This window comes from Tetrao urogallus, assembly GCF_951394365.1.
Source record: "Tetrao urogallus genome assembly, chromosome: 6".
Lineage (NCBI taxonomy): Eukaryota > Metazoa > Chordata > Aves > Galliformes > Phasianidae > Tetrao > Tetrao urogallus.
This window is the reverse complement of record NC_136819.1, coordinates 13,642,560-13,665,220: the sequence shown is the minus strand read 5'-3', so window position 1 is coordinate 13,665,220 and position 22,661 is coordinate 13,642,560. Positions and strand designations below refer to the sequence as shown.

The 22,661-nt window shown below is 37.6% G+C and overlaps 1 protein-coding gene across 1 annotated transcript in view; it reads left to right on the top strand.

Annotated features, from left to right (window-relative positions):
* Positions 1-22,661, top strand: part of KCNQ1 (potassium voltage-gated channel subfamily Q member 1) — a gene marked incomplete at both ends in the record, with an annotated part of 327,746 nt that overhangs the window by 78,997 nt on the left and 226,088 nt on the right. The window contains 9 exons of the mRNA XM_079537031.1: positions 2,719-2,845; positions 4,008-4,086; positions 4,517-4,613; positions 5,783-5,923; positions 14,369-14,479; positions 16,854-16,949; positions 19,122-19,244; positions 20,250-20,391; positions 21,423-21,449. Of these exons, the coding sequence (XP_079393157.1) occupies positions 2,719-2,845; positions 4,008-4,086; positions 4,517-4,613; positions 5,783-5,923; positions 14,369-14,479; positions 16,854-16,949; positions 19,122-19,244; positions 20,250-20,391; positions 21,423-21,449 (943 nt within the window). The remainder of the gene's footprint in view (positions 1-2,718; positions 2,846-4,007; positions 4,087-4,516; positions 4,614-5,782; positions 5,924-14,368; positions 14,480-16,853; positions 16,950-19,121; positions 19,245-20,249; positions 20,392-21,422; positions 21,450-22,661) is intronic.

Sequence of the window (22,661 nt, the reverse complement as noted above, 5' to 3'; positions counted from 1 at the left end):
TGATGTTCCCTGAATAACTCGGGTCTCATTTAGGTCAATAAGCCTTTATCAAAACGTCAGGAGTGAAAAATGTGTCTTGGTGTAAGCCGACTGGTCGTTCCCTCCAGTCACTGGAGTCTATAGAACAATCAATGTTCTCTAAGCTTGTCTGCGTGTCATGCAAAGAACTGGATGACAGTAACCATTGACTGCATGTCTGTTGCATTGTCTTTGGAACAGCCCACATTTGCATACTTGCCAATGTTCCTGTTAGCCAACGAACCATGGAGGGGCCTTAAAAAACATACACACACAGCTCCGATGCAAATTTCCTACGCAGAGAATACACACTTCTTTAAAGCACAATCCAGGCTTTCAATTTTTACCTTCTTGCTATCAAAACGAAACTGCAATCCTGACAAGCCCGTGGTTTCTGGCTGTGCATGGACTGCTTTATTGTGCAAAAACATAATCTTTCCTGTGGGTTTGTCTTTTTTGTCTTTTCCTACTAAATTTCTTGGTTTTGTTTTCCTTTTTTTTTTTTTTTTTTGTAACCTGCTTTTCAGGGTTATCTGAAGAGTATTGTCTGTGCTAATGGCTAATGCATATGATGTGAGGCCATACTTCCCTTCCTCCAATTAATTATTTTGAATGAAGGGCAGTTTTTGCTCTTTGCTCAGTTGCTATTGTCTTTTGTTGAGGGATTTTCTTTCTTAGTAGTGATGAAAGAAGACGCATTCGTTTTCTGTAGACTGAAATGTTCTTGAATATTAGAGTTTATTGAAAGTGTCCTGGAAATGAATGCAGTCATCTGGTCAGCAAAGACAGCCTCTGTTAGTTTGTTTTGCAGTAATGGAACCTCACAGAAAACAGCACTGTTAATTTTGTCCTTTGGTGTAGGTTCTTCAACGACTTGAAGTGAAACTGGACCAGGGAGAGTTTTGTTTCATTTGAAGCTTCTATCAGAAGACACAATCTTTCCTTAAAGAGCTTGCTACAGAGACTGTTTCTTTAGACTTACGACTTTAAATATGGCTTTATTTTATTGAAAAAAAAAAAAAAAATTAATAATACTCCAAATTAGTTAAAGATAAGTGAAGGGTTCTGATGGATCCTTTCAGCAGCAAGCTGTACAAGAGATTCTTGGCTGGGTCAAAGGGTCTGAGCTTTATATTCATTACAGCCAACAATCTGAACAATTTCATTAGATGTTGAAAATATAATTGGAATACAATATAACCGACTGTGATGTTCTTCTGCTGTACCTGACATCATGCAGGCATGGTAAGACTTTCATAACCGAGGAGGAGAGTCCTGGCATTCTCCTAGCTTTTTGGAAGTGCTGCAGAGTAATTTCAACACTGAAGTGCCCTGAGATGAGCACTTTATGCCATCAGAAGACTGGAATTTTGAAGCCACACAAATAATATCGTGAAATGTGTTAATGCATAACAATTTCTTCCCCTCTTCTTACTGCTTCTAGGCTTCTGTTTTACTGACCTTTCAGGGCAATGTCCTGTCCATCTGTGGAGCTGATGATGTGATTTTCATTGGTGTTGTCTGGGTTAAGGTTGCATCTTGAGTATTTTAGTTGATTTAGAACATCACTTTGAGTCACATTTGCTAATTTGATCTCATGAAAAACAGCAGCGAACGCTGCAGAAATGGCAGAGGCTGGGTAAAACGTTCAGCAGCATTTCATTTTCTTTTTCATGTTAAATTGCTCTCTGTAATAAGGAGTTCATTATCTGCGTTGTCCTACAGAGCTGTAGTAACTAATCTGCTTTAGTTTTTCTGTATGCCACGCTCTGTGTATTTTCAGCTACAAGCCACTGTTACCATTCCAATTAGCAGTCTCTGCTGTTGACTGTGATAGAGAATGTGACCCGTTATTAGTGAAGTTGGCCAATAAGGAAGTACTGCCTTTCCTTGGTATTTGAGGTAACTATATTGAATGTGCCACACTCAACCAGTCTCTATGAAAGCAAGGTTTATTTGCACACCAAGTTCAAAAAATGACAAAATGGTACCTTTGTGTACCAACAGAAATGTCAGATGTCTTCAAGATTTATGGCTTTGTACAGATTTCCAAAGCAGGAAGTTAGTCTGTGGTTAACACGTGGTTCGGTACCCACAGCACTTCAGGACGAGACTCCTGTTTCTTACTGTTGACAAGAAGGGGTGCCTGATGTCTTACAGTGTTTTCAACACACCTGGGTATTGGCATGTCAGTAGTGGGTACTAGAAATGTTACTTTCATCCATGTAAGATTAAAAGAAGATTGAAAAAGTATAAATAAATGTGTGGCTGGTATGGTCAGCGGGATGTGAAGCACACCTCTTCCTGAAATGAAATTCACTAGAAAAATACTCATCTTCTGAATATGGGCTCTGTTTGTTTTCTTTGGCTTGGTTAGGAAACCTTTTGTTTGAATTACAGAGACCGAGTTGTACGGAATGGTTTTCAGTTCTTGCACACGTAGGCGAGCCAAATTGCATGCAATTAAAGTATTAAAGTATTTACATTTGCTCTCAATCTTTAATTTTTGTTTGCCAGGTTTTCTGTTACCTTAAGTAGTTTTTGAATAGTTTGTGTTTTGTTTTGTTTTGTTTTTAACCTTCCAAATCGTGCATTTTATTTTAGCATTTCCTAATAGCTACTGGAAAAAAAAAAAAAAAAAAAAAAAGATGGAAAGACAGTAGAACATTAACCTAGTTGTCCGTCTTCTGTTTCTTTTAGGAAATTGTATTAGTGGTATTCTTTGGAACAGAATATGTGGTTCGGTTATGGTCAGCAGGATGTCGCAGTAAATATGTTGGAATATGGGGAAGGCTTCGTTTTGCTAGGAAGCCTATTTCAATCATCGGTGAGTATGCACAGCTTGCAAGGTTGATGTAAACACCAAGTAACGGTTATACTTCAAAGTTCTGAAAAGATAAATTTCAGTGGAAATGGGAGCCAAGTGAAAGGGGAAAGCTCTTGTCATTAGTATTATCGTAGATCTGAGTTTCCTTTCAGAAATCCACGGCAGTCTTTGGAAAACAAATGTAGCTTGGCTTGTTTTTCCAGAAAAGCAGCGTGTTTTCTTTTCACAAGTGATCTGAAGCTTTGCCAGAAATAAGTCTCACCCATAGTCCTGTCTCCTGCAACCTCGGGACCCAAACACTTAGAATTGCTGCAACTTCTTTTCTTTTAAAGATGCTGAAATCCCCTTTATTTTTTTCTTCCCTGAAAGCCCTCTGAGTATTTTAATATGAGTTACTTGGCACTCTAATTGAGGCACACATTGCCTGGTGAAGCACAATAGATACACCACAATTACTTCGTGTACCAATTAAATTAAAAACTGATTCTCAGCAATGCATTTGGATCTGGACACCATTGTAGCTGATATCCTGACTGACTTCAGTGTTCATAGAAATTGCATTAGCATTCTCTCTACATGTCATAACTCATATTTTTTATAGAATGGTTGTCCTGTGTTTAATTTCACTGAGAGAAATGTAATAACCTAGAAGCACTCTTCACTCATAAGAGAGCTATATAAAGACAGTTGCCCTGAAGCACTTAAAATATAAATAGATTAAACAGAACAAGTTTTGGAGAGGAGTATTGTTATAGAAGCGCAGTATAGCTTGTTTTTCTGGCAGTTCTTTCCACTACTCAGAAATGCTATTTGTCGTTGACCAGAATATACCAGAATTGTTTCATAAGCAATTTGCAAGCTTTTCAAATGCAAATTACAAAATTTTGTACCCGGTATTGTTACAATCATAAAGTTGCTTGGTTTAACTTCTCTGTGTGTATGCATATATAATACGTACTTTCAGCTTACTTTATATCTATGTGAGACTGCCTCTCGGATGTGACTGCAGCTATAAAATCTCTGTTACAGTAGAGATCTCTTGAGATAAAACTGATGAGGTCGTTGTTCCAAGTAAAACTGACATTGGTTATAGTAACAGCCTTGTGGAAGCATTACAAGCTGTCTCTAGCTCATTTCTTTTCAACTGACTTTTATTTTTCAGATTTAATTGTAGTTGTCGCTTCCATGATAGTTCTGTGTGTGGGCTCTAAAGGTCAAGTCTTTGCAACCTCAGCTATCAGGTAATTATATGCAATAGAAGAAAATAATGCTGTCTGTTTGAGTTAGGTGGCTTTTTTCCCCCCTTTTGTTTACCTCCCGTAAGGGTGAAAAGCAGTCACTTCGCTGACATTCACAGAGTAACAGAGCAGATGACCATTCACGTATGGGTGTGAAACAGTAATGTCATGAAGTGTAGTGAGAATAAAATTTTTAATCTGTTTTCTGGTTGTAATTTTCTTGCTCTAGCAATGGATTTATGTCTGTTTGGGGTAGGAGTGAACATCTAAGCATGCACGCCCGCTCCTCAAAGAGACAAACATTGAAGTCTACCGTAAAATACTGTGCATCTCTTTTAAAATAGTCCTTTGGAAGGCACAGGCTTCCTCTCTCAACCTCTTTTTCTCCTCTTGTATGTTTGGCCTCTTCATTCAATTAAAACTTTTGTTCTAGGGGCATCCGTTTCCTGCAGATTTTGCGGATGCTGCATGTTGACCGTCAGGGTGGCACGTGGAGGCTGTTGGGATCAGTCGTTTTCATACACAGACAAGTAAGTTTGGGTACTCCAAGGAATGGCAAAATAATGGATGCCATTTGTTTAATAGTAATTTAAGTTCCTATATTCAGAGCAGTGTCTATGCAGACATCCTGATCACAGAATCACAGAATTGTAGGGGTTGGAAGGGACCTCCAGAGATCATCGAGTCCAACCCCCCTGCCAAAGCAGGTTCCCTACAGCAGGTCGCACAGGTAGGCATCCAGGCAGGTCTTGAACATCTCCAGAGAAGGAGACTCCACCACCTCCCTGGGCAGCCTGTTCCAGTGCTCCGTCACCTCACTGTCAAGAAGTTCTTGCGCATGTTTGTGCGGAACTTCCTATGCTGCAGTTTCCAGCCGTTTCCCCTCGTCCTGTCTCCACTCACCACTGAAAACAGTCTGGCCTCGCCATTCTGCCCCCCACACCTTAGATATTTATAGACCTGGATCAGGTCCCCTCTCAGTCTTCTCTTCTCAAGGCTGAACAGACCCAGTTCACTCAGCCTTTCCTCATAGGAGAGATGCTCCAGGCCCTTCACCATCTTCATGGCCCTCCGCTGGACTCTTTCCAAGAGATCCTTGTCTTTTTTGTTACTGGGGAGCCCAGAACTGGACGCAGTACTCCAGATGATGTTAAATATATTCAATGTGGAGACAGGCGGCCGTTTATTTTATCCAAATGCAGTTGTTCTATCCTGTTCAAGGGGCAAAAAAGCATGTAAAATATTAAAAATATTCACCTACACTTTGGAAAACTTTTGATGTATATGTGGACTTAACCACAGAGAATGAGACTTTTAAGACAGAATGTGAATGTTTCTGTAAAATATGTATCTAAGTCATAAAGTTGTTTTGAATATGGTAGCACTGTATGAAAAATTCAACCATCCAAATTTTGGTGACCAAAAAGTTAATTTGTCACATTTGCACGTGAGGAACACGTGTTTATTTCTAACATTCAGGCAGTGCACGGTGGGCCGAATCATTAGATACTCAGTAAATTCTTTCATCACTGAGCACAGTGGATTCTTATTAAATTGCACAGCCAACAGTTAGTGTCAGTGTTTATTACATGCTGAAACTGCATTCTTCTGAACCAGTTCTCTTTTAGAAAGCACCAGCGATGTGTAACTTAGATGTCTTAACAGTACTGAATCAATGTTATTTTGACTCTGTTTGCAGGAACTGATAACTACACTCTACATTGGATTTCTGGGCCTGATTTTTTCCTCTTATTTTGTGTACCTGGCTGAAAAAGATGCTGTAAATGATTCTGGAGAAACAGAGTTTGGCAGCTATGCAGATGCCCTATGGTGGGGAGTAGTAAGTATGGCAGTTTTACATGTTAGCAGTCTCAAGTATGAAGCGTAGTTCAAGCAGACACGGAGAGAGAGCAGCACTTTGACATGGCCTCTTATTGCTGCAATCAATTTTCTGTTTTTTGTGAGTCTGTGAAACCAAGAAAATACTATAGAAGATCTGTGGTTTTATTTGGTGTTTCTTGTCTTATGTGATCCAAAGTGATCAAGTTCTGTATACAAGGTATAGAAAAATCTACTCTTATTTCTACATGCTGTCTTCCCATCTGTTATAGTAATTTACTTGCTGCATATCTCATGGTAGGATTCAACCTTCTAATACAATAAGGCTTGCTAAGTCAGGGTTTTCCTCTTTTTGTTGTTGTTGTTGTTATTATGCTTATCTATGGTTTATCATTCAGCCTGGTACAGTAATTTTCTGCTTCATCAGAATAGACTAGTTCCAAAGCAAGGATCATCTGAGATGCTTAATAAATCTGGGCACAGGACCTTTTTAAATTACTGTATTGCTTTGGGACTGACTCAGTAGCCTTATGTGGCATTCCTCTTCACTGAGTTTATTCCTATCTTGCTCAGAGTTATTACAGGTGTCTCCAAGATGTTCCCATACTTTGACATGTAGATGAGTCTTCAGTTTTGCTCATAAATCTCTGCTGCAATGGCTAGTAGTGACAGTTGTCTTTCTATTTTTTATGTGTACGTACTGATTTGGCAGCTCATTTGAATTCTGTTGTTCTTGCTAGTAACAATTCCCTCCTTTTCTCCCATGATTTGCAAATATTATGTTGGCTGCTAAGTTCTGGGATTTTCATTTTGTAATTGTTTTCCTTTCCTTTTCCTGCTAGACTTCAAAGGAAGGGAGTTGGAACTAGATGATCTTTCTTCCAACTTAAGCCACTCTATGAGTCAATGATTATGTATGGAGCAGCCCTCATACCTCCCTTTCACTGACAGAATCTTCTTGAGAAATAGTTTTTTATAAACTCCTCCATGTGTGTGTTCATATTGTCTTCTCTCTACAAACACTACAACACTCCATTTCAGGAAGGAAGGATCTGCATATACCCTTGTATGAATCCAGCAGATTGTGTGTAGGTTGCTACTAAAATCTGCTGATGAATTCTTTTCTCTGCGTTTGCCATGATAGAAAGCTCCCTCTAGCACCAGAAAACTTGCTGTGTAGTGCAAGGAAGTGGCTTTTTGGCAAGGAGCTTCTTCGATGCTTTCATATCATCACAGTATTTTTATTTTACAGTACAGGACTCACATAAATCAGTAATAAACAATGGCAGATGAGGCTGCATTTAAAAACACATGCTGTCATTGGCATTAGCATTAAAAATTGAATACGTGACAGATGAGGTTGGCTTTCTAGAAATACAGTAAAGCTTTCTTTCCACAGAGGCAATGAGATCTGTCAGGATATTGAAATACTTTCTTTTCAAGGAATTACTGCTCGATTAATACATATGCCAGTTATTTATTATTTATTCTTTTTCATTACAGTAAACTTGTTTAATCAACAGATTTAATTATAGTCACATTATCTTCCTGTCATAATTTATTTCAGGATACCATTTGGACTGTGTGTTACCGTATTCAGTGAGTCTCTAATGGAACTTGCTTAATATTAGAAATAGAATTTAGTGTCCCTGTTCTGCTCTAGCTGCAGATTGTTGGAAGGATTTAATAAAACATAACTGAAATAAGTTCAGACCTATTTCTTCTTGATTGTTGATTCTTTTTGTTTGATTATTAGTTCTTTCTGATTGATTTTTAGTTTTTTTGGTTGTTTTTTTTTTTTTTTTTTTAATTAGATTAAAAAAAGAACCTACAAACTTGGCCCAATATCTGATGGATGCTTCCTGCTGAGGGTCTCAAATTATTTAAAACAAAACAACAAACAACTCTTGAACTGTTAGTTCCTAAAAGTTTCAGTTATGTTTTAGGCAGAATTTTCAGAATGGCTCGAATTCTGCTCACTGAAAACCTATCTCCATCTGTTTTGGACTGGGTATGCAAAAAGTAATTTGCAATTCCTATCTCAAAGACCACCACAGTTATATGATCTCTCTGGCACGCAGCTGATCTCACTGCTCAAAAAGTGTCCTATGACTGACTTGGCTTTTGTAGCAGGCAGTACATCTAAAAGAACAGGACGTGATGCTGTTTTCACACACCCATCATTTCACAATCTACAGCACAGTGCTCCTCTTTTCTTTTAAATTAGCTCAGTGTATATCTATGCTGCTAACGTAGTTCTTTGGGTAATGGTAACAGAACATGCAGCATAGCATAAAGTAGGTAATTTAAAAGGTCTATGTTACCACAACTAAACTCCATCTGGAACTGGGTACTTTTATATTGCTTTGCTTTGCTGACTATAGGCATACCCATAGGGTGCATAACTCTTAATTAAATGTTCTTCATTGTCATTGTTGTTATTTTTAAACCTATATTGTTGTTCCATTTCCATATGTAAAATGGCATCCTGGACTTTATTTGAATTTCCTTCAGTACTCCAGGCTGTAGTTATTGGCTAGCTTGTAGGCTGCTTGGAGAAAACTGTGGTTACCTTGTCACGTGGAATAAAGTCTTGTCTGTATTACTGCTGCTTTTGAATGCAGAGTGTATTGTATAAATAATTCTGCTGATGGCAGCCTGTCTTGTATGCCTTGTAAAAGACAAAGTTGTTGTTTGTTACTTGCGTTTCATTTACATGATCCACCTCTCATCTACATAGGGCAGGTATGCAACCTGTTACACTGTTCTGTATAACAAAGCATGCAGTCACTAAGACCTAAAGAAAGACGATAAAAACAAGATTTAAAATGCCAAACTAACCAAACCAGCAAGATGTTCTTATCCAGTCTCTCAAGAAGATCTTCATCAGGAAGTGTTATTGTCCTGTTGTTTCTGTTGTTTGTTTTGTTGTTCTTCTTAGGTTTTCTTTTTTTTCTTTTTTTTTTTGGTTTAATTTTTTTTCTTCCCTTTAAGTATTAAAATTAGTCATGCCTCAGGCAGATGGATGGGAGCTCTCCTTTTGATATCCACTGATTGGTACACAATTTCCAGCTTTCACATCTGAACAAACATCCTTCAGGAAAACCATTATGTGGATTGTGCTAGCAGTCTCTTTAATCATGAGCACTATTTGCCAGAAGCAATTATTGACTATAGCCATGCATGAATATTGTGCTATGCCCATTCCTTTGGATTGGATTGAGGACTTGTCTGCAAATACCAGCTTTAGTTAAGAGTTTCCTATTCCTTTAATTTTGAAATACGTGCTTTCTCACTAAGGACGGAATTCAACAAACACTGATAAGTTTACTTCTAAGCAAAACAGTGTTCCTGCTTAGCAAAGCCTAATTAATTTCACTTCATTTTCCTATCTCGTGTCTAGAACTATCCTTGTAGGGAAAGTTCTTACAGGGTTTTCAGAGTTTCCTCCTAAGATATTTGGCTATTTTGTATATAGTTAAGCATTATTTTTTTTCTTCTTGCACCTAAATAATACTGTTTCTTTTGAATTACAATGACTGTGTTTTGTGAGGTGTAGTAATAGCAGTACTACTACAGAGCAGAAGAAAAATGCTGCAGAATTTCCAGAAGCAGCTCAGAACTTGCAGTCAGACTATCTGCTTATGGTCATAGCTTTCCCCAGCACTTTCAAAATCATGGCCCATTTCAATTTGCTGTTTTATTTTCTGACGCTTTCTGTGCAGAAATGATATCTTGCACAAGGTCTGGACAACAGAAAGCCTTTTACTACAGATTAGAGAACTCTGTGTGGTCGAGATCGGCACTGGAGCACTGGTGAGAGCAGATCCTATAGGCAGAGCTGCCTGTTGACTCTGCATGCTGACTGCTGGTGGCCAGAAGACCTCCTGCTATTTCTCATTCATCTGATGAGGTAGTAGAGAAGGACTGGCACAAGGCAGTGCAGCCTGCAGTGTCCCAGAGAAAAAGAGCACATATTGCTGTACTGTAAAAAACCTGAACAACTCACAGTGAATTATCAGGTGAGGGCACAAAGCTGCTGGGTCACCTGTGAATTTTCTTACTTGTGTACATGTTAACTACTGCGTTCAGGTCTAAAATTGTCAGTTAACTCCCAGTAAAAAGCATCACAAATCTTTTGCGCTATATGTTATTACGTTCCTTAGAGAGTTTTGATACACAGATGATGATATTGCTAGGAGGTTTTAAGACTTCATGCCAGACAGTTTTCATAATTTAGTTACCTTTGTATTTTGGTAGGGCTGAACAAAACTCTAGTTCAGATAAACACTGACTGTTTGCCCATGCCTTCACTAATAATGCACAGTTCTGTTTGTTTTTGTGCAGTACGTTTGTCCTACATCTTGTTCTCCTTGAGAACTACAGTCAGGGAGGGAACAGCTTGTTTCACAAGAGCTACTGAAAACAGCTTTTGTTTGTGAGGCTAAACACTGAAAATGGGATCCAATGGCCTTTGTAGTGCACTGTGTTGCAGGTGTGTGTACTGCAGGAGCTGGCTGACGAAAGAATGGAGATGAATAAAATGAGACCATGAAACAGAGGAACAAAAAAAATGAAGCTGGATTTCCCATATTTTGGAAATGAATAGGAGCCTGCAGGAGTGTCAGTTCTCATCAGAAGCTTTTCCAGGTTCTGCTCCAGAACCTCCCCATAGAAACTGTAGAGGAACGCTAATTAATTTTCAAATTGAATCGCATTTTCAAGAAGTATCACAGAATCACAGAATTGTAGGGGTTGGAAGGGACCTCCAGAGATCATCGAGTCCAACCCCCAAAGTAGTAAAATGAAATGATGTACTTTGGCTGACTTGACCTACCCATAAATTAGAAATAGCAACCAGAAAGCCCCCTTGCGTCCTGTGTGGTTACTAAGCTGGGTAAAGCTGCTGTCGTGTCCCACCCACTCCCCCTTTTTTGTTTGTTTGTTTGTTTGTTTGTTGGCACACAGGAGCAAATTTTCAAATTTTAGGTGAGCTCAATTAACTTTTAATATTTACCAGTTTTTTGTTTATTTTAGGACTTTTTCTCAGTGATATCTCTCAAGTGGAGATGGTTAGAATGGCTAGTATTAGACCAGGACCTGTGAGTGATAGCTGGGCAGCACTGATCTGTTACCGTTGGGTTTTTCTATTTTTCTTTAGCTTTATACAGACTGCATACTTCATAACAAAGTAAGCATAAGTATCTGATCTATTTACACTTATTGCATTAATCTTAAGAGCTGGGAAAGATTGTACTTTATATTGAACAGGAGAAATGCAATTGACTAAGTAAGACATCAGGCAGTAGAAAAGCTTCTAGTGTTTTCTTTACAGAAGAGCATTTAAACCACTTAGCAGTTTACAATATATTTCAGTTGCAAAGAAGTCAAGGAAACAGTCAGTGTTTCTGGTGTATCTCTGGATGTTCTTATATTGCTTGATTTAATGAAGATGAGTACTTAAGTGGTCAGAAAATTCTATATGTTATTTGGTATACAAAAAAAAAAAAGCAACACAAAAACCCAGTGCAATTTGTTTTGAGGTTTCAGTGCTACAAATTTGGAGACTACCTCAATTACTTTGTTTTTAAAGATGGCATTCCCTTGTTTGCTTCAGCGAACAAAATCTACTTTGTTTGCTAACCCAGACCTGTGATATCTCCCCTTTTATTGCCACTGAGTCATGCATTCTTGTATTCTGTAGCTGCTGAGCTACCTACATCAGCACAAGGCATTCAGTATTTCATCACAAGGGCAACTTTACACACCTGCTTAGTTTGTTCTCATTCTACCCAGACAGCCTTGAACAAAACCTTTATTCAGAAATGGCGAACAGTGTGTGATCAATGTTTTCAGTTATTGTCAGATTTTGTTTTTGCTTCACATTTCCTCTGTTAGACTATTCATGCATGTATAATAAGGACAAGATTAATCATAGCGCCAAAGCCTGTGATGTACATCAGATCAAAGTTCTGAAATAGTCAGTGGATAAATATGATTTTTCTCTAATTAAAACAATTAGTTTTCCATACTGCTTTGTGATGAAAATTTAATGTGTGAGCTCTTGTATCAATTTAGTTTTATTATGCCCGTGTATTTAGTATGTTAGAGTAGAAGTTGAGTCAATATTTCCATTATTATGATCCTATTTTACAATTCTAAAATTAGTATTGTACTCTTCAGGGGGCTTAAACCTAACTAAAAAAGATCACTTAGGGCGGAAACTTGGCATACAAACTTTCAACAACATATATTTTGGTGAAAAAGAAAATGTAATTTTGGAACACAATGCACTTGTAAATGGGTTAGTTGTGAGAATAGAGGAAAATGTTAACTTAAACACATGTTGTGATTTGCAAGTTATTTATGACCAAACTGTGTATTTTTTTAAATATATATCCCAAACAAAATGCACATAAAATACTTTTATTCTATCATTGATCCTTCGTGTAGAGGGAATGGATGGGGTTGGTAGTGGAGGGAGGGAAAGACAGATACCTTTTAGATTTATATGAGTTTTTCCTGTGCATCTATTTATTTTCACATTTCTAGTTGATGTATGTATTTAAACAAGCCATTAAGATTGTAATACACAATAGTTGATACTGCTTTTCAGTGACATGATTGAATAAAGTTTTTCAAAACTGAGGCATGAAAGAGCTCATCTCATAATCTTTGATGTAAAATGGTGCTGGAGGCCATCACATTTTCCAGAATTTACTTGTTTATGTAAGACAACGTTTTGTGAGCAGAAAAATTGTGATTAAAATTTAGAATTTCCTTTAAATGGATCCTCTCATATGGGTTTACAGGATAAAATAATCACTTCAGTTTCTTCAAAGGCTTTGAATTTCAGCAATATGAAGAATACAGACTAAGGTATTTGTGTACTGGCCTTACCTTACTAATCCTTGTATTGGATGGGAACAAGGTTTGGAAATAAGCCACAGTTTAAGAACTTATCCAGAACATTATTTCATTTTAATCTATCAGTGACTTGCAACAAACTTGCATCATCATCATTTCAAGTAGGCACAGCTGTCCTTTTGTCATGCATTTGACAGACACAGAACAATAAATTGCTTGGAAGGTGGGTAGTGAAAGTCGATGGCTTGCTTCAGGTGTTTTTCAGGTACAGCTCAGGTGGGAACATAAATATACAGTGTTTCCCTCTGCTGTCTCATCTTTTAATAGGAATGGGTGGCTATTAATGTGACAGATGGCAGCACTTCTGAACCACCTGTCACAACCATCGATTTCCCAAGGTCTCCATTCCTTCACGCCATTAAGAAATATCTCACTTGTATAAATCTGCCCTTCCCTTCTCTTCTTTCCTCCTCTGGAGATGCTGCCTGTGTTTCTGCAGTTGCTAGGGAGTGTGCAGTGAAGCAGACAGGTGAACTGGGAGTGGCTGCAAGGCACAGGAGGGATGGTGTGTGGGTATTGCTGTCTGGGACTGACGTCTTTTGCAGCCTGTGCAGCTGAAGCTCATGCTCTCAGAGGGAAATGTGAAAAGCCAGCAGCTGAGGTGTGCTTCTGCTGCTTGAGAGCTTCATCTGTTTCACATGTTCTGGTTTGGTTAGCCTTCTTCAAAGCCACAGATAAAAATCTCTTTAATTTCCAAATTCAGGAATAGCTTGTGACATAGGTGAATTTAAATTGCTCTCAGATGCCAAATATATCCTTTCTGCTTCAAACAAATCCATTCTTTCCTTGAACTCCTGTAAATGATGACTTATTAAGCCTTGTTATGCTACATCACCATGGTGGTAATCTTTACTTCAGTGGAACCCAAACTCCACAGATGTTTCCTGTATGTGTGCATTAAATTATCTGTTCTTGCTCTCGATGTTCTGTCCGAGTTTATGATTCGTTAGTCTGTTTTAAGGATCTGTTGCTGTACGGAAATTTTTCTGCTTCTCTTGCTGTTTATGCCAACATTATTCTCTAGAATACTTCATGTCTGACCCCATTTGTATTCCATAGTTACAGTGTGTGTACATGTATATAGACTTTCCTTGCAACAGCCCTCAAATTCTCTCAGCAAACTTCTCCTGCTCATAAAGAAAATCAGCAATTCAGAACTGCTGGCAGCCTCCCTCTAAGGGAAGGGTATGGTGTGGGCAGGCAGCCCACAGCCCAGAAACTCCTATACTGTAAAGTTGACTAAGCCACGAAGACTTACATTAATGGTTTTGCTTTACAAGATTTTAAACACGTATTTTATTGTAATTCAATTTCCTGTACCTCCTTCATTCTATTATGGATGTGGAAGCAAACTGGAGCAGGGAACTGCCTTCTTAATGTCACACAGATTGTCACTGGGAGCGTTCGGAACGCCACTAATGTTTCTTTAAAATAAATTAATGAAAATGAAATAAAGAAAAGCCAACCAAAACTGACGGGTTAAAACTTTCTGTAAAGCTCTATGTATTTTTCCTCACAGGTGACAGTTACAACTATTGGCTATGGGGATAAAGTACCTCAGACCTGGATTGGAAAGACCATTGCTTCTTGTTTTTCAGTGTTCGCAATTTCATTTTTTGCGCTACCTGCGGTAGGTTATTTTTTTGTTGTTGATCCATTCGTTCTGAGAAGAAGCTTTTTGTTAGTAACTCCTTAAACTTCAGAATCTAAAACCAAACATAGAGTTCTTATTGTATGCAACATTAGATTTTCTGTGCATTTGCGAAAGGGACGTGTAATTCCACTTTTTTTCTGCCCATCTAGGAAGTGCAAAGAAAGTACTTCTCATGTTATTTACTTCTGGACTTCGTGACTTAATGTTTTGACTTTTTAAGACATTTACTCGTAGTTTATTCAACTGATTAAGTCCAAGGTAAACTGGAGGGTTCTTATGCACACTCTTCCTCTGGCAGAGCTACAGAAACGGTGTTGCTGGCAAGAGGCAGCGGTAAGCAGTCAGGTGCAGATGCTGGCAGCTAATGCATCTGCTTGCCAAGTTAATGTATGACTATGGCCAAAGTCTCATGTTCAAAAGTGATTTAGGGATGAGATTTTAAAGATATATTGGCTCTTTGCGCTGAGTACAGATTAGTACTTTCTAACAAGATATGGGATACCTGAGTACCGAAAGTAAATTCAAGATCAGCAAAACCTAGACTGTGGTTTGGAAACCCAAAATTGTTCAGTGCAAAGAGTCGGTAAGGGTATTGCTTTCAAAAATTTAGCAGTACATGTAAATTGTGCTTCTAAAATGTTTGTGCAACCTGAACTGTGCTGTCAAAAGGTGAAAATGGATGTGAATTGGATGAAAAAAAATCTGGATCCGAATAGAATATCTCCTACTGTCAAAATCTTGCCAGCTTTATTTTTTAGCAAGTTTTTCAGCTGTATTAGCATAATATGACTGTGGCAGGGAAGTGGTGGGAATAAGCTTGTGATGGATAATAATAATATTTTTATACCAAAACCTCCACAAAAATTCTTCACAATATTTAACGGCAGCTGTTAAAACTAAAGTGGCTGTTTAAAAGTAGTCACTTAATTACTCTTCAAAAGGTTGAGTACTTTTAAAGTAAGTATAGATTTTTAAACTCTCCAACATCAGTGTGTCTTCAAGATATATTCTCCCCTTTTTACTTCCACATTTGTACCTTGATTAGGAGAGAGACTTAGTAAATAAAATGACCTACACGAGAAATGTGAAAAACTGCTTTTTTGGCTGTTTTTCTTCTTGGACTTGAAAGACAGCAAGATGTTGTATAAATACATGTATATCAGCCCCACGTTTACAGTAATGCTTTTCTGTTTACCTGTAGAAATGAAAGAACACCCCAGCACCACCTTTATCACTGAGATTCTATTATTGAGTTGAACAATTTCTGTGAGTTGCTCGTAAGGGGAAACTTAGGATTTGAAGCTCTAGCGGTAACTGTTGCACGCTGCCCTGCTTCCTTTTTAAATGAGGGGAACTGTCTAAGATCCCAGACAAAAATAATTGCTGTGGCTAAATGAAACTGATGTGAGTTCTGGGTCTAGCAGTGATCCTGCATTTTCCAAACATGGGATGTTTGATCATCATGAAGTCTTTGATCTTGGCTCAATGATTGTAATAGGAAAGGTCTTTCCTGTTTCTTTCAAAGCACCGAGTGATTAATACAGTTCTTACAGATTGAGCCAAGATCACTGGCTGCCCTGATACCTTGACTGCAGAAAGCAGATTATGCTTTTTTGAGTAGGTGCAGTTATATAAGCTGATTTATGGAAGATTTCAGTATTTTTATCTGTCAGGTAGTAAAATCTTTGTTAAATATGGCTGTAGCTATGCACATGACCACATAAGTGACTTGCCTTATACTTTATTATGGACTTTAAACTATGTTTGGAAGCTGCTTCCAGTGCCATGCTGCTTATCCTGAAAATGCTTAAGATGGCCTCAAGTTGAAGTCACCTTAGTCCTGACTATTTTTATGTTCCTTTTCCTTTTTCTCGTCTTCCCATTCCTGCATAGGATAATGTATAAATGTAGGAGCTGCTTTACTACAGTTAAAAAGGCTTTCTTGTGACCTGAATCTTACCATGCCAAAGCTTTAATAATAATAAAAATGAAGTTAAGCACATCAGGTTTATATTTTTCCCTATTCTGTCATTCTCCTGCACAAGCATTTTATGAGGCTTTTGGAGGGTATGAATTACCACTGCTGCTTGCTTTTTAGTGTTTGAACTCAGCAGACTTAAACAGATTTTGAATCAGGGCACGAGAGAATTCATAGTTTGTTTCAACAAGTAATATTAACTGAGTCTAAAAACAGTATTAAGTCATTTCCTCTCAGTAATTAGTGGGGTTTTATGATGCTGAATGGGAGTTCATTAATGCAACATAATTTGGCAAGCTTGTGTGCTTTCTTTCGTCCTTTTAAAAATATGTTTAAAAAAAAATTAGTTGTATGTTTTCTTTGTTCCCAAAGGGAATCCTTGGTTCAGGCTTTGCCCTGAAGGTACAGCAGAAGCAAAGACAGAAGCATTTCAACCGTCAAATTCCAGCTGCTGCCTCTCTCATACAGGTACAAAGTTCTTGCATTTCACATATTATCATTTTTCTCCATTTGTACTTTTTTCCAAACTTGGCAATGTTCCATGGCCTAATTCATGTACAAAATTGCCTAAGACTTAGAGATACCAGTCTCTTAAACAACTTTTGTGTTTACAGTGGTGTTTCCAACTAACGAGCAGGAAACTTCACTCCCAAATCAGGTCAAATTCTTTGCTTCTGCAGTTTAAAGTAGAAACTGAAGGCTATCCTGTGGCTACTGAACAGTTTAACTGTGGAAAAAGTTATGAAATGCTGTGTTTACAATAGAGAAAAATAGAGAATAGGCTTCATGTAAAATTGTGTTTTAAAACAATATTGTTCCTTGTAGAAACAAATGTCAGATACATTTCATTTTCTTTTGCACAAATAAATTCTTTAAAATCTCAGCTTTCAGAGAATTAAATTGGAGATGACTGGGAAATGTGAGATTCTGCAAAATCATTTTTTTCTGTAGGGTTCCATAGAGGCAGAAAATTTAATGCCATCTATTAAAAGAATGGTTGTAGTTCTGTGTGAAGCTGGCATTCAGCTCACAAAAAGTATTAGTGTTGATTCTATGGAGGATTTTTTCCTCCTTGTTTCCCCCTCACTCAGTTTCTGCACGTAGCTGTAGAAGTATGTGATCAAATTCAAAAGAAATGTAGATGTACCCCTATGTTGTGTCATTTTTGCCTTCTCGTATGACTTATTTCTCCACCTTCATGAGTGAATGTGGATTTCCAGGTCAGGCTCTTTATGGAAACAGTAGCTAACTGTAAAGTTTATGCTTGAAACTAAACAGTCCCAGAGTTAATGTGAAAAAGTTTTAAATTTAGAGCTCTGGTATTAGCCAGAGATTAACCAAAAGTCTTCAGACTCGCTGTGTTTTGTTTGGATTACATGGTCAGAGAAAGGTACAGTTTTGCAAAGGATGGGTACTTAGTGTTCCCACTGATCCTTTTGGAAATCAATCCCAAATTATTCTTAAGTCTGAGACTGCATGTCTAGAATGTCATACTTGGCTTCTCTGAAATATTAAAGAGTGGAGCAAAGACAGTGAGTTGTTTACTTGTTATTTGTACTGATTATTACTATTTGTTAGTAGTTGTGGATCTCTAGAAGCCCAATTGAATAAGTTCTCTGCATCTGATTTACAAAGCAATTACTCTTAAACCAGTAGGTTTGTGAAATAAGTTCAGGAGAGGGAATCAGCTGAAATTAGCAATTCTTTTTCTTGTATTCCTTCTCGCTTTCTTCTAGAATCCACTTGTTTCTTCCAGTATCCTATTAACCATGGTGGGAATTATATGATTGTTTGATCCTTTAGTTTCCAAATGCTGTCTGCTTTTTCTCTATCATTCTGCATTGCTTTATTTCTTTCATCTTGTGTATTCTGCCTTTTCCCGCTTGAGTGTATGTGAATGTCTGATACATATGGTGTAGAAGTGAGGATCTACTGTTCTAATCTGGAGACTAATTCCTAATCATCTTTGATCACATATTTACATTTTAAGAGAGAATGCAGCAGTGCTTTGTCTCTGGTCTCATTTCCTAGCCCTGCTTTTCCTCCTTTGCTCTTTGAACTTAGTACTTTAATCATTGGTTGCTGGGGGAGGTGGAAGATTGCTTTTGTTTTTTAGCTCCTGCTTAGCTAATTGTGCTGTTTCATCATGTGCTCCATCATCATCACTTCCTTGAAAGAATATAGCCCTACTGACCATATCACAGTTGCTTCTTTTCCTGACAGAACTCTTATGGAAGAATGATTTTATTTTATTTTTCCCTGTTTAGGGGCCTGAAACATGGGATGCAATAGGCGAAGCATTCAAAGTTTCAAAATCACAGAGGGAAACTGGTGCAGAGTGAGAAATTCAGCTCCAGTCTCCTGAGGCCTGTCTAGAATTCTCTTTTATTATTTGCTGCTAATGCAAGTACAAGTAGTACTTGAAAACACTGGTCTTACTTTCTATTTTGCCCAGCTCAAACTAAGTGTTTTTTGTTTGCTGATTAAAGATTCTGAACCGTTCTGAGTTAATGTTTTCATGGGAGAAACTGCAGAGTGCTTATAGATTTCTTATGTGCTGACTTAGAAGTTACTGTGTAGCATGGGTTGCTACAAATCCCATTGCATTGATTGTTGCATTGCCACAACTTTTTTCTCTAGACTGCCTGGAGATGCTATGCAGCAGAAAACCCAGACTCTTCGACATGGAAAATATATATTCGAAGACCTGCCAGAAATTATCATTTGCTGTCACCCAGTCCAAAACCAAAGAAATCAGTGATGGTATCATTAACTAACATTTCTTTATATAGAAATTTCAAATGTTTTTAATTGGATCGAATTTTTTTTACACTCTAGAGGCTTAATTGGTTGTTTGTTTGTTTGTTTTTTTGCTTTACAGAGTTTTACTAGGTTTCAAAGTTTTGTTTACTAATCAGTTTTGTGGTTTTCAGTATACAAACATTTTAAACTGCAACTTAATTTGCTTCAGTTACCAAGCTTGAATTATTTTTTATTGCATTTATGAGCTTGGAAAAGAATGATAATGATCTACCTCAGGCAACTCAATCCATTACTTAATGTTGTTTGCAAAAGTATATGCAAAGAACAAAAACCCAGAAAATGTGTATTTCCAAAACTGCAACTTATAACTACTTTAAAATGCACAAACAAAAGAGTAACCCACATCCTGGTGCTTCACTCAGCTACCATTGATTTTATGGTTTTCTAATACATCTTGTGCCTATGTATGCTGTATCTTATTCCATAGCTTAGAATGTTTGTTTCTTCATTTAAGATACAGCAAGAAGAAGTCTTTACATTATGTATCTTTACATTATGTAATACTTCGTCCTCTCTTTTGGATGTGTGGTAGCCATGTAGTGGGAAGAAGAGGATGTTTTACAAAAATTTCTCATATTATCATAGATTCATCTGAATTCAATAGCACTCTATCCATTTGCTCTCTGCTGAAGGTATGATTTATTGTATCCATTAAAATGTAAAGATATTCCAGAAAGTTTCATTTATATAAACTGTTGCAGAGCTAGCCAATTATTATTGCAGGCAAGGAATTTGCTAATGATGATGTATGGAATTTTAGGGATTAGCCAGTTTGGGGGGATGCAATCTCATTAAGAAATTCACAGTATAGAATGATGAAAGTAGAATTGGTCATGTACTCTTTTGTGTAGTTATAGCTCATTAGGGACTTTGTTATTATTGTAGACAATGAAGAGCTGATTTAATGCGGCTTGCTTTGGTAATTTAACGTATGTGCATTTTTAGGTTAAAAAGAAGAAATTTAAGCTAGACAAGGACAACGGGCCTTCTTCTCCAGACAAGATGTTAACAGTTCCACACATCACTTATGACCATGTGACGGATGACAAGAAACCTGATTTCTGTTTTGATACATATGAAAATTCTGGTAAGCAATTTGTTGTAGAATGCATTGTCTTCTGTTAATGATTTATGCGTAGGCACTCGTTAATATGTACAAGAGAAAGGACGGAATTAGTTCTTGTCCTTATTACTAAAGTAAGATAATTTTGCTTTTTGACTTTGCTGGCTTGTCTGGTTGAGGTTCAGCTGTTCCTTTAATGAATGTACTCTGTTGTAGACAAACTAAGATCCTTTGTCGTTTCTGCCTGCTGGAAGAGCTAGCCTCTCTAAGGCGCTAGCAGTCCCCAGTTCTTCAATTGATTAGAGATATCAGCTGCTAGCTTTTCCATGTGAAATTTACTCAAGACATGTTACTATCATGCTTGTACCTCAACCAGAAAGGTTTGACGTATGTTGGCAGCTCTGAGCATAGTCTGCTATGTGAAAGCATTGTCTGCTCCTACCGTCTGGCCAGTGGAGCCGGCTGTGAATCGAATTTTGAAATCAGAAGTGCTGAGGATAAATGTGTATGCATCTATATTAACTGTCGCTGTGCAAAAAGGTAAAGTGTGAGGAATAAAAAGAAAGGGCCATGTTTGGTGATCACCTCATAATTGATACTTCAGTAATCGGTGCTTGAGTTTTCATCTGTCTGCTCAAATTTTGGCCTTGCACCGATTTTAATTCAGACATTTCATGTGCTGCAACCTGCTTTCTGTGCTTTTTCATTCTTTCTTGGCTCCTATTACAGAATGACTACAATTTGCATCTGGCAATAGAGATGATAAAGCTGTTAAAAGGTGGACAAATACTGAGTTCAATTTGTAAACTCACTCTGAGCATAGATATCTATTTCGGGACAATCAAACGAAACAACTATACAAATGATTTGTTTTGAAAAGTCCTACCTTTTACCACTGAGTTTCTAAAGCTCAATTTGCAGGCAGGCAGCTACTGCCACTTCAAAAATCAGCTGTATAGCTTTCAACAAATGGATTTTCTCTAATTTCTTCTGACACTTATCTTTTTCCTTTTTTATCTGTGTTCTACTCTCTCTAAACTGTTACAAGTATACAGGACAAACAGGAATGTTAAAATTGCTTGGTAAGTGGAGGTAAATTTTGTCTGTAGCATGCAAGCTTATGACGAAGTAACATTGATTGCAGTGCTTTTTGTGTGTCTAGTGCTGTATAGTTTCTAAGAAATCTTGTACAGCCGAGGAGATCTAGACAGACCAAAATCTACATTCTCACATTTCTAATTGCACAGACAATTTCATTACAAAGAAGAAAGCACTTATAAATATTTGTATATAAACAGACTATCCCTGTTTTTTCTTCATAATTGAGAAAAATCGATAGTGGATGGATAAACAGTAGACAAAAGATGATGTAATATAACTCAGACTTTATCTAGCAATTAAGTTATGTGCTCAGATAACCAAGAATTTCTAAACAAATAGATTGGGATGTGAGAAGAATTTCCAGATTGACTTCTGAAATTGGGCTCCCTGAAGTAAATGCATCTGTTCCTGTAAAAATGCTCTGTGGATATTTGTGAACAGATGGGGACCCATAAATTAAATATTTTATTTTACTGTTTGTCTGGATTCTGTGATCACTTAAGCAGCCATGGAGCCCTCTGATGTTTCTAATATGCTTGTTTAGGCATTTTCTTAATGTTTGAGTGTTCCTCAAAGACTTAGGATTGGAGCTAGATACAGACAAAAAAGAAAAAAAAAAAAAAAAGCTAAACCTGTGATTTAGTAAGAGTGCTGTGAGCCACCTGTAGGTTTCCCATGCTGCATCCACTAAAGACATTAGAGATTTCACTATTCAATTGCAAGCATCCTTGGATTTTGGCTAAAACATCTGAAATTACAGAGCTCAGTTTCTCCTCTGAATCCACATGTAACATAAGTGTAGTAGGAGTAGTAAAAGACCAAAAAGTAAACTTTATGTCTCTCACTCCCCGTGATTTTGGTTTGCTCATTTCCAAGAAGTGCATCTCTTTTGGGGCTGATTATGGTGGAATCTCAGGAGAGGAGCAAGAGCCATGAAATCACCTACTCTCTATAAGTAAGAAGCCTCAGAGGAGCTTTGCCAGTAATCACAGCTTAAATTTCCTAGCCAAAAGAGTAAACTCATGGACCTGAGAGTTCACTTAAAACCATTCTCACAGGGACTCAAAGAAATTGAGGGGAAACTAAATTTGTACATACTGTGAATAAGATTACGTTTTTTCTTCTGGCATCCGCGGTTCAGCAAGGACTGAAGAGCTTTGGCTGGAGCGTGCCTGCAGCTGAAGAACACTTAC